General features: G+C 46.7%; 1 protein-coding gene across 3 annotated transcripts in view; it reads left to right on the forward strand.

Annotated features, from left to right (window-relative positions):
- Cdh26 (cadherin 26) overlaps positions 1 to 12,592 on the forward strand; it is a 52,229-nt gene that overhangs the window by 21,045 nt on the left and 18,592 nt on the right. For all 3 annotated transcript variants that reach the window (NM_001191745.2, XM_087652439.1, XM_087652440.1), the window contains 7 exon segments: positions 177 to 324; positions 2,010 to 2,176; positions 2,594 to 2,722; positions 3,787 to 3,972; positions 7,192 to 7,460; positions 9,605 to 9,747; positions 12,006 to 12,251. In NM_001191745.2, coding sequence (NP_001178674.1) covers positions 177 to 324; positions 2,010 to 2,176; positions 2,594 to 2,722; positions 3,787 to 3,972; positions 7,192 to 7,460; positions 9,605 to 9,747; positions 12,006 to 12,251 — 1,288 coding nt within the window.

The following is a 12,592-nucleotide window of genomic DNA, read 5'->3' on the forward strand; positions in this document are numbered from 1 at the left end:
AAACCTGTTTGCATCTGGTCTTCCGGAGTCTGTGTTTGGTCCCTGGGGCAACACAGTGCATGGTGGTGATCCAATTCCTACCCTGGGACTGCACCTCACATCTTTGCATTAGTAGCTCTCTGGCCAGGATCTTCAGGTAGACACAGACACACTGCTCACTGTTCTCTGCTTCCCAGGTTTACTTTGATGCGGTGGATCGATCCACAGGGAAAGTTGTGGATGAATCCCTGATTTTCAACATTAGAATCAGAGACGTGAATGATCATGCGCCCCAGTTTCCTGAGAAGGAATTTAGCATCACTGTGAAGGAGAGCCAAGCCGCAGGTGTGTTGGGGTGTGTGGTACTGTGTGTGTGCTCCTGTCTTTGGCCAGGATGTCTTTTATTTACTTTTTTACCTTCCTGCTTTGATATTGATAAGGACTTTGATCCCGGTCACCCAGAGAGACTTTTCACAGCTCATGTTTCAAAGGTGGCGGGCCTAGAACCACAGAAGTCTTCACTTTGCCAGCTTCATTTTGTGTTGGCCTCGGGAAAATGTGAAAGCTGTGCTCTCTGAAGAGCTGGTGTGTGAGTGCAGCCCTAGCAACAGAGCCACACCTGGAGGGACCGAGGCGGAGCTGCGGGAGGCTCCCAGGGCCTTCCAAGTGTCCCATCTGTAGAATGGCAGGAAGGCAATGTCTAGCATCTGGGCTTCAGAAACTAAGTCTCTACACACCACACGAATGTTTCTAGAAGGAGAACCTATGTTTATAACAAAAGCAGTGTTTGGTATTGTAAAATAGTCTTTGAAGTACTTCAAGAACTAAAAATATGGAGATGACATTTTCAGAAGTTTTTAAAGCTTTAGTATTTTTATGCACATTTACATAAAGCTTGTGTTGTATGTTCTCACCCATTATCAGGTTTTATAGATGAGTGTAAATACATGTTCACACATGTAATATCTATGATAGCAGAAATGCACATGTATTAATTCTTAAATGTATTAATGTTTATAGATACCAGGTTGTTTGTTTTTTCTGTACGTGTATATTTCCTTGTTGTTAAAGAATTTGGGGGTGGGGTTAATGAAGTGGCTCCAATGGCCGTGCGATGCTAAAGCCTGATGCCCCAAGTTCTAGCCCCAGGACTGCAGTAAAGGAGGAGGGAGAGAATGATCTCCAGGAAGCTCTTCTTTGACCTTCCCCTTGCTCTGTGGCATGCATGCCCCCATCACACAGACATGTAGTCATGATACATATTTTACCTACAACACTTCTCTCCACATCTTGTACACTAGATTGTGTGTGTGTGTGTGTGTGTGTGTGTGTGTGTGTGTGTGTGTGTACAAGCTCCAAGGTATCTCCTCAGTCTCCTACTGTTGACCGTTTTGTTGATGCCTCTTGAAAAGACTTTTGTAAAGTGCATTGGAGAAACATACTCGAGGTAGCTTGTGCTGCCAGTCAGGCACCATTCCTGAGACCTAAGCTCTGGGGAGCAAAGGTGGCTGTTGCAAATGGGCCAGACCTGAAGAGGGTCACGTATTCATTGGGCGGCAGCAGTGAGCGTGTGCTGAGGGCTATCTGTGCGTCTTTCCTATTACGGCTCATACAATTTTTTTTTGTAATCAATCGCTTGTTTGTTTGTTGTGTCCACTTTCTGTTAATATTCTCTGTTAATGTGTTTGTCATTTCCTTCTTGGTCACAGCTCGCCCCTTCTACATGAAGAATGCATACTCACCACAGGGATTTCAAATGTGTTGTGCAGTTTATTATTTACTTTTATCAGTTTTGTCCCACGCTCTTCCGAGATGGCAATCATGACTGGAAAGCTCTTTGAAGTTTAGCCTTGGCTAAATATCCACATCCACCAGTATCTTGTATTGTGTGTCTCCATGATGAATTCTCATTTAAGTATCTCATTCATTCTGGCGTGTGCCCTGATGGCATTTGGCGAAGACTTTTCCCTCTTCCTACTTTGACAAACTGCCTTTAGCCACCAATAACATTCTTAAAAACTTCTTTCTAGGTCAACCTATTTTTCAGTTGTTAACGGTCGATTTGGATCAAGAAAACACTCCGAACTCTCAAGTCCTTTATTTCCTCGTCTCTCAAACGCCATTACTGAGAGAAAGTGGCTTTCGGATTGATCTCATCAGCGGGGAAGTGCGACTCTCGGGATGCTTGCATTATGAGGTTATGCAGATTTTTATCATTTTAAAAGCACCAGGGCTGGCGAGCTAACTCTGCTGACAGAGTACTTGAAACACTAGCAGGCAGACCCCGGGCTCCAGCCAAGGAGAGCCATGTAAACAACAGCTGAACTCTCTAGAAGAGCTCCTGTTGTTTCAGAGCTACAGAGGCAGAGAAAGCCACATACCAGGCTAGCCAATCTGGTGAGCTCCAGACTCCATGAGAGACTGAGTTAAAAATGAAGGAAGATGATGTCTGAAGAACAACACCCAGGGTTGACCTCTGGTGCACCCCCCACACAGTTGGGAATCCCCTGGGTTTAACCCTTGCTTGCTATGGAAGTTGCTAGAAGGAAATGTTCTTATTAATGCCTCCCTTTCCTGTGTCTGTGGGGCTCACCATTCCTTTCCTCCCTAGTAGACTGCTCCTCGGTTCACACTGATCATCAGAGCAAGTGACTGTGGAGAGCCGTCCCTGTCATCCACAGCCACCATTCACATCAGTGTGGAGGACAGCAACAACCACATGCCCACCTTTACAGACGACCATGTAAGTCATAGATAGGCCGCCTGAGTTCCAAGGCCTCTCACAAAGGGTCACCTAGGCTCTGGGTCATGAGCAAGATACATACAGTTATCCAGAGCGACCTAAACTGGAACCGAGGAGTCTCCCTGGGGCTAAAGGGAGAGTCTGATCTGTAAAGTACTCGATGCCCAAGTATGAGGACCTGAGATTGACACCTGTATAAAACTCTGGGCAGGAGGATGCATGGGGTCCGTTGGCAGCCATCTTTGCTAATTGGTGAGTCATAGGTGTCAGTGGGACACCTGCCTCAAAAAGCAAGGTTGGGGCCTTCAGGATGACTCAGTGGGCAAAAGAGCTTCTGCCATCCTGACAGCTCTGGAACGCAGACAGGAGAGTCCTGACTCCTAAGCTGTCTTTTGGGGGCTCATGCAAGTGTATGCACGTGCACACAGACATTGATTCCGAGAGGGGCTTCCCTTGATGACCCAGTGAATACCCCGTACCCCTCCTGGGCACACCAAGCCTTTGGCTTTTTCATCTTCCTCATTGTGATCTATTTAATGAATTCATTCGTTCTAGTTTCTGCCTAATCCCCCCTCCCCCCATACATCCACTGTCAGCTCCTGGGAGACATTTATTACCATTATTATCATTATCAATTTTTTTTGCCAGCACATAGTAACTGTTGCATTAATGATCCAAGCAATTAATTTTAAAATGTGTCACGTAGACTTTTTTTCAATTACGTCAACCAACGTGGAATGTTTTCAGATGAAAACACCTCATCCAAAAGTTTACACGAATGGCAAAGTAATCTTACAGTTAAACCTCATATCAGAGTCCTCTTCCGGCTTAGGACAAATCCGTGTGCTCAAAAGTAAACCTGGAAAAAAAATATTGCTGTCCTGGAAGGATGTGAATGCCTGAAGGCTGCGGTGTCTTGCTGAGAACCCACCTCTCCCTCCTCTCCCTCCTCCCGCTTCCTGCTGGCCTCCTCCCTCTTCCTGCTGGCCTCCTCCCTCTTCCTGCTCTCCATCTCTGTGGTGTGTTTGTGCCCGTGACATGGAAATGATGATCATGTCTTCCAGTATACGATTCAGATTTCTGAAGGTCAAGTCGAACGGGACGTGTTGTATCTCCCTGTTCACGATGGAGACTCTCCATTTACACCAGCGTGGAGAACACAGTTCAACATATGGGATGGCAACGAGGAGGGGCATTTTGACATCACGACTGACCCTGAGACCAACCAAGGGTTATTAAGTATTATCAAGGTAAAGTCAAGGCCGGGTAGTGGTGGGTGTTGTGTCTGGAGGACAAGCCATAATGACTGAGGGGCTGGCACCTGCTAAACACTCCCTGTGTAATGAGCACATATTATACCCTGTGATGCAGTAGCCACTGAGCCCTTTGTATAGAGACCAAGGGCTCCTCCTGCAGCAGGAACGATAATAATCAACTTTTTAAAATCTTATTGGATTCTTTGATGTTGTTGGAGATAAAATTTACTACGTCCACATGAGCCCTGGAGATTGGACGTTGGTTTTTTTCTCTCCCTTATATGATGAAAGTAAATTTGAAAATTTATTTATTTTCTCGGTAAAGGGTTTAAAATATTGCAGACTGGCCTTGAGCTCACTACGTGGTAGAGTATTCCCCTAAATCTCTGATCCTGTCTCTAACCCTGGAGTGCTGGGATTGTGGGTGTGCACCGCCATGCTTGCTTTATGTATTGCTTGGGGTCAAGCCTGGTGATTTGTGTGGGCTAGGTGAGGGCAGTGCTGGTGAGACCACATTCTGGTTTCTTTTAAGCATGTTTCTCCAACTAAACGTTCTTCTTTTAATCTCCTGGGTTTTAAACATTGTAAACATCTGAGGTGTAAATGTTGGGGCATTTGTGTGGGTTGTCATGTTGGGGCATGTTTGCAGGTTGTCATGTATGATGAGCTAGGGATCTATCTAGTATATGCAATGGGGCAGCTGGCCCCGGAGGAAAATATTCTCATCATATTTTATAGGTGTGGAAATTAAAGATCAGACAGATCCCTTGATATCAAGTCTTGTGCTGAGAGGGTGGATTCTGACAGGGCAGGCGGACTCCAATGCTCTTAGTCTTTGTGGCTTTCTAAGGGTAGCCAGTGCCCTTCTCACAGTACAGCTAAGTCAACTGGAAGGGCCAGCTGGAGTCGACACATGTGGGTAGAGTGGAGCTTATGCCTGTTAGTTGAACAAGCTTCAGGAAATAGCAAGGAGCGACAGTTCACACTGTGCATAGCAAGGTCCCTGGCAGCCTTCTGCCCAGTCACTTGTGCTCTCTGTCAGAAGCCATCTAGGAAAGGCTAAGACATGCAAGTGAGTTTTCTGGAGATGGTCTGCCATTTTTTCATGGCCTTCAGTGGGTGGGCTGTGAGATGCAAGGTCACCAAAGACTTGATCCCAGGACCCCTTTTTGCTGCTGGTATGCCTTTTCTGCCACTATTACATAGCCTAATGATTCTTGGGTAATAGCCTACACTATTGGGCAAATTTCCTGTAGATCAACAAGAAGATGAACTCTCATATAGTAATGCTGTATACATGAATTGATAATTTCACGATGTCTGATGATTTTGTAGAACTCTTAGATTGATACAAGTAAATTCAACACCCCCATAGAATAAAGTTACAAATAGAGCTCTGAAAACCTTCACATGTTGCTGCATGAAATATAAAAAAATGTACCCACACTATCGCTGGCTCAGCCTGGCGGACTCTCTGACTCAGAGCTCTGAGATGGCTCTCTCCTCTTCGCTCACTAAGTGCCCATGGCGGGCTGTTGCCATGCACCATGCCCCATGTTTCCAAATTCCTACAGCTGGCTGGGGTGCACTCTTGCACACACACCACACTCTGCTGCTATTACCTTTCTCTGGAACTCAGTGAGTCACCTCATGAGGAAAAACACCCCACAATCTTAGTTTAGAATCAACAGGTAACACAATCGCTGGGCGCAGAATCTAGCATCCTAATTTTACAAACTATTCTATGTTATTCCCTGGTGGAGGATTCTGGAGGACCCACCACTTGAAGCAACCGCCTCTGGCTTCCTACATTCTGTCTGCCTCCCTTGCTCTCTGAAGTCCAAAAGGAAGTTCCTTTCTCCTGTTTCCCTCTTCCTCTCTCTGACCCAGAAGTCCCACCTCCTTTTCTCCCAGTGATTGGTTTCTTGTAATGTTTATTTATTGGGGGGGGGGATTCTACCACAACGTGTCATAGGCTAATTGCACTAGGATAAGAAAGAAGGCTTGGAACAAAGTGGTGATCAAGGTAAAAACATTCATTCTAGGTCAGGATCAAGAATGAAGCCATAGGTGTTCACTATGATAAGGCAAGGCCATGTGGAACTGCTTTGAACTTATAATGACCTTACGGTATGAAACAGTGCTTTGAACTATGGACATCCCTCTGCAACTCTCCTTTTGTGTAACATTTCACCTATGAGGCAATTCCATAAAAACTTCTGTCTAAGAAGGAATAAATTGCTGTGGAGAAGAAATAAAGTGTGGCATTTGGGGCTCAGCCCCATTCACCAAACGTATATATCTATATGTATATCTATATGTATGTACATGTATGTGTGTGTAGGTAGGTATATATGTAAGTATGCATAAACACTTGTGGAGTTATTGAGGCAGGTGGTCAGGCAGGGCCAAAGTGTGCTTGTGTCTGTGTGTCTCTGTCTCTGGGTATGTGTGTGTGCATGTGTCTATGTGTCTATATGTGTGCTTGGATTCTCTTTCCTTCCTCTTCTTTTCTCTCTGGCTCACAAAGAGTTAACAAGCTCCAAGCCTCTCACCTGGCCATTGAAGGGCCCTTAAGCCAGACAGAAACAAAGTCTTTTATTTTCTACTCACTCCCCCCCCTTGCTATCAACTGGGATCAAATTACCAGAAGCCAGGGGCTTTTGTTCTTAGATTAGCAAATAGTTAAAGGAAGAATTACCAAAAGTAAGTAGCTTTTGGCCACAGAATAGCAAAGAGTTAAAGACAGAAGACTTGCCAAGAGAAGAAAGCAGCTTTGGTCCCTGCTGACTCCAGACCCCTTCTCTGACTTCTTTGGGGAACTGTGTGTCAGGAAAGCCCCAGTAGTTCTTCAAACCCCCTGACTCTCAGCCCTTCCGTGTCCCTGGCTACTTTGTACCCTGAGTATCTGTGATCATTAGTATCTACATTTCTCCCAGTCCCTCTGATTTTTTTTTTCCTGTGGTGTGGTTAACACTTAAATGTTTCATGAGTTCTGGGTTTTGTTGCATTTTTCATCACCGTCTGATGGACGGAGGCTCTGTGCAGCCAGGAGAGGAGGAGGAAAGAGGGAGCCCCATAAGTGATTTGAAAGGGCACTGAAGACTGGCTTTTGATCATCACCATCCTCTGCTGGATTCCCGATGACTCCACGGAGCTTCCTCCAGTCAGGGGAGCAGTGGGCACTAATCAAGCCCTCTCTTACCTCGGCAGCCTTTGGATTATGAAACCCAAGTGGCCCACAGCCTCCTCATTGTTGTGGAGAATCAGGAGCAGCTCTTCAATTGTCAGGAGGGCCAGCTGCAGCCATTGAGGAAGGCGATGGCCAGCACCACCGTCAGCGTGCAGGTGCTGGACACCAATGACCCACCAGCCTTTCACCCGAGGAGCTTCATCGTCAGTGAGGAGGATGGAGCCTGGCCTGCCATCCAGCTGGGATATTTCAATGCTACAGACCCAGACAGGGCTGACAGCCAGATAAGGTGGGCGCTGGCTCTGAGGGGACGCCGGGGAGGGCACTGTTAGCCACCTGGCTGCTACAGAATGTTGTGGAGACTGGTTCAGTCCAAGGAGTAAAAGCATAAGGAGCTACCTGGTGGATGCCCATTTGCTGGGCTAATGCAACTCATTCTGCAGCTCCTGGCTGGGTTAGCCTAACTTCCACTCCCACTCGTCAGCCCTACCCTCACCCAAAGCCTCCTGGAGCCCCCACTCACTTATTCCCTTTGACCATTCATAACCCATATGTGTATGTATGTGTATATATTCATACATACACATACATACATATTCATACATATATATGGGCTATAAATAACAAATCATTATATATACATATATACATATATGTGTGTGTCTTTCCAGATGTCATAGCTTCTAGGTAAATAATTTTACTAATATTTAATATTTTAAATGAAATACTTAATGGCCAAGTATTTTTGACTTTAAGAGCTCAGTCTGCGACACTGACTGCGTTTACACACCACCCGGAACATCTTTCGTTTACCCAGAAGGAAGCTCCGTGCCCAGCGAACACCAGCTCCCCAGGTCCCTTCCCAGTTCCTTTTCCAAGTTCCCAGGACATCTTTTCTTTTCCCCAGACCCCTTCCCTAATTCCCCTTTCCAGCCTACTTCCTCAGTCCCCTTCCCCAGGCTCCCACCACTCTACTTCCGGTCCCTATGCCTTGAACACCTCAACGATGGAATCTTGCAGCACAGCGTCAGCTCGGGTGTTGGCTGAGCGTCTTCTGCGGCAGGGAGATGTGTCAGAGAGCAGAGTTTCGCTTTGTACTGTCTAATGTACATTGGCTGTAGTTACTTATCTTTTAATGACCAAATTTGGCTTGAGGGCATTTTTGGGCTAAGATAATCTAAGTCTGAACTTTTGGGTTCCTGCCCTTGGCTTGTGAACATTATAAAACCACAGGAACTACTGGAAGCTTCCCTAATTGGTAAAGTTGTACATTAGGGGGAAAAAATAAGCTATGACCCATTGGCTATCATGGGGGTTCATGACGAACCCTGTTAGAAGCATTTTCCCAGATGAGGAAGACAAAGCCCACAGAGATGCTGTCCTTAGCTGGCCCTTTCTTTGCCTGAGCACTGCTGCTGCTGCTGCTGTCTGAGTACACGGTTTCTGTAATGTGGTCCCTCCTGAGGCACAGGGGTTAGCAACCAGACACGCTTCCAATGGATACCATCTGATGGCAGCCACTCCCAGAAATCCTAGAGTCTTCTGTCTACTGCTTCCAATGGTTCCAGGTTCGCAAGGAGAGGAGAAGGAAGATGATTCTCAGGTGAGGGGATCCTTTGGGATCTGCTACAAAGCAGACACTGCGAGAAGAGTCAAGACCCGTGTGCCTGTGGTGTGCTGAACTGAATGGGAAGCCACCACCTACTGATATCTTAAGGCTCTGTTCCCGCACCAAGTGTTTCCCAAGGCGCACCTCCTAGGAGAAGGGCACTTATTCTAGTGGCCCAGGACGTGGCATACTGTTGAAGTCTTCACTGCCATCCCCGAGCCTTCAAGCTCAGAGCACTTGGATGAGCATTTGGATTTCAATTGTCTTCTAGTTCCCAAATTACTTGCAATGGGAATCGTAGTTATCTTACGGTTTCTATTGTGGTGGGGAGACGCCATTACCACCACCACAACTCTTGAAGAGGAAAGCATTTAATGGGGAATTGCTTGCAGTTTCAGAGATTCAATCCATTATTGTAATAGCAGGAAACATGCAGGCAGACAGACATGGTGCTGGATGAGCGGCCGAAAGTTCTTCATCCAGATCCACAGGCAGCAGGAAGAGCCTCTGGCCTGGCTTGGGCTTCTGAAACCTCAATCTTACTCTCAGTGACAGACTTCCTCCAGTAAAGTCATACCTCCTAATCCTTCCGAACAGCGCTACTCTGCGGTGACCAAGCCTTCGGGACCCATTCTTATCCAAACCACCACAGACGTTCTATAATATATTTTTATTTGTTATTAAAATATTTTTGAGGCAAGGTCTTGAACCCTCTTGATAGCTGAAGATGGTCTTGAACGCATGTACCAGCATGCGTATGATTTGTCTTGTGGTAAAACTTTCTAATTAAAGGGAAAAATGTGTGTGTGTGTTCTTTCTACAAGATACGAACTGGTTCGTGATCCAGAAAATTGGGTGACTGTGGATGAGAAGTCAGGAGAGGTCACCACCAAGAGGCAAATAGACCGGGAGTCCCCTCATGTGAATGGCAGCTTCTATACAATCGTCGTCCATGCCATTGACAACGGTGAGTGCGAGTCAAGGCTGGGGATGAGCAGTGCTGGTTCTGGCCTCCTGAGGGAGGCCATTTCTTAGCATCACTGAGGAGATTATAAAACAAACATTGTTCTCGCTTTGCCTCTGTGCTAGAGATTATTTTTTGATAATAACTCCAGCAATGGCAAACCGGGGACTGATGCTGCTGAAAGAGGGGCAGCGTTCACTCAGCAGAGACAATTAAGCCAGCGAGGAGTCGGCAATCACACCCACCCGTCTTGTCTGCCTGGAAGATAATGCAGTAGCTCTTTGTCAAGACCAACGATGTGTGATAAATATTTAGCAGTTTCCTGTACCTGGGACGGCTCGTAAGCTCCAGCAAATGTGTCTGAGTGGAACGCATTTGTCATAAACCAGGACGAGTGATTTTAAAAACACGTCTTAGCACATTTCTCCAAATTCCCACAAGGCTGAAGTTAAACGCGTCCAAACATAAAGCTGCATGTGTGGACATTTTCAAGTAACATTAAGAACCGTACTTAAAGAAGTCCGTGGATGAAAGCCCCAAGCGCTGTGGGCCTGCCCAGCCCATTTGCATAATTATCTGACAGAATGTTAGGGACCTGAGATGCTATCCCATGCTCAGGAAGGGAAGCCGGCCAACCTGGCACTCAGGGTTCCATGATTCAGTGAGGGATGGCTTCATGATTCCCATGATCTACTTTTAATTACAAGAGGTGATTTCTGAATGATCATAAATTTGTCGCCATGATCCTATCCTGCCCTCCGTTGGGGTCCCCAGTCTGCCAGAATAATTCAGAGGTGCTGGGGTACAGAGACAAGTGAGTTTATTATAGAGGACAGTGGGCACCTGTAGGAATGAGAGTGGACAGTGGTAGTGTGGCCCACTGAGGAGGAAAGCATATTATGGGGCGAGGAGAGAGGTCCATGGCCAGAGAGACCACCATTAGCTTTCACTGTTAGTCAGGCTTCATACTCTTCCTACAGTCTCTAAAGGAGGCCCTTTCCCGAGGGGCATTTCCCTTCCCAGTGTCTGTCAGTTCTTTGATCTTCACCAGAAAACCTTTAGTGGGTAGCATTGATGAACAGACTGTTTGATTGATTGCCATGTCTCCACCTGAGGCCAGAGTCCTGCCTTTCTGTTCCTGTTTCTACCAGCTGCTGACCATGAGGGGAAGATCCATGCTCTGTGACCCACAAGCTGTTAATATCTGACCAGCCACCTTGTAGATTCACTTGTGGTTTTAGCATCCCAACACGCTTTCCCGAGCTTTCCCCAGTGTGCGCTTTATAAAACAGTGTAGTCTGTCTTCATAGGCAATGTCCCTAGCAGACCAGAGCTGACTTCATCTTCCCTGGGGATCCCCTATGCTCCCCTTTTACAGCACTTATCCTTCCCAGCACCTCTGCAGCTTGTACCATGACTGAGACAGGATATGGGATTCTACACCCTATCTCTTCCTTTAAAATCCGTCAGGAACAACTCGTGCTGCCCAATACTGCTATGTGTGTGTGTGTGTGTGTGTGAGTTGTGTGTGTGTGTGTGAGTTGTGTGTGTGAGTGTGAGTGTGTGAGTTGCATGTGTGTGTGTGTGAGTGTATGTGTGTGTATGTGTGTATATGTGTGTGAGCATGTGTAAGTTGTGTGTGTGTGAGTGTCTGTGTGAGTGTGTGTGAGTGTGTGTGAGTGTGTATGTGTGTATGTTTATGTGTGAACATGTGTGAGTTGTGTGTGTTTGAGTGTCTGTGTGAGTGTGTGTATGTGTGTTATGTGTGTGTGTGTGAGCATATGTGGGTTGTGTGTTGTATGTGTGTGAACATGTGTGTGTGTGAGCATGAGTTGTCTGTGTGAGAGTATATGTGTGAGAGTGTGTGTGTATGTGTGTTGTGTGTGTGTGAGCATGTGTGTGAGCATATGTGAGTTGTGTGTTACATGTGTGTGAGCATGTGTGTGTGTGTGAGTGTACGTGAGTTGTGTATGCATGTGAGTGTGCGAGAGAGTGTATGTGTGAGAGTGTGTGTGTGAGAATGTGTGAGTGTGTGTGTGAGTGTGTGTGAGTGTATGTGTATGTGTGTGAATACATGTGCATGAGTGTGTACACACTTGCACTGGAGGTGTCCACCAAGCAGGGCCACACCCTGATGGAGAGACTCTGGACTGTTATAGGCACTTGAGGAACTACTGATGCTGCTTTTCTGTAAGGTCAAGTCCACCCTCTCTCTTTAATATTGTGACCTCCTCTGTTGCCTGGGTTCTGTCCTCTCCAAGGCCTCCCCCCACTGACTGGCACGGGGACTCTGATGCTTTTCCTGTATGATGTCAACGACAATGCTCCAATTCTCCAGCCCCATTCCCGACACTTGGAGATCTGTGAGTCGGCTGGAAACAAGGCCCTGCTGTTGGAAGCCGAGGATGCAGACCTGGACCCCTACGCTGGCCCCTTTACTTTTGATTTGGACTCTGACCAGGGAGATGTGAGAGAGATTTGGATGCTGAGGATAAAGCAGGAGGAAGGTTTGTATGGGTTGGGGGCTAACCCAGACTGGAGCAAAGTGTGACTTTGGGTGGGGACACTGGGTCATGAAATCTCAAGTGACACTTGGAGAGCCTAAAGACTGGAGTGTGTTTTGTGGGAGACCAGCCCGGATTACTTACCAAGTTCCAGAAAGGACTCTGGGCATGAGGGCTGGGTGAGCATTACATGTCTGCTGTCACTCTTGACTTTCTTGACATCATGGAGGAAGATGACTGCACACCGAGATACCTGCTCTGTTCTCTTCTCTCTCCTAATTTTCACCTGGGTCCCTGTCCTTGGAGTGAACAGCAGCCACGGCTGTAACAATGTGAGGGGTGCT

Source organism: Rattus norvegicus, chromosome 3 (assembly GCF_021556685.1).
Source record: "Rattus norvegicus strain SHRSP/BbbUtx chromosome 3, alternate assembly SHRSP_T2T, whole genome shotgun sequence".
In the NCBI taxonomy this organism is placed as follows: domain Eukaryota; kingdom Metazoa; phylum Chordata; class Mammalia; order Rodentia; family Muridae; genus Rattus; species Rattus norvegicus.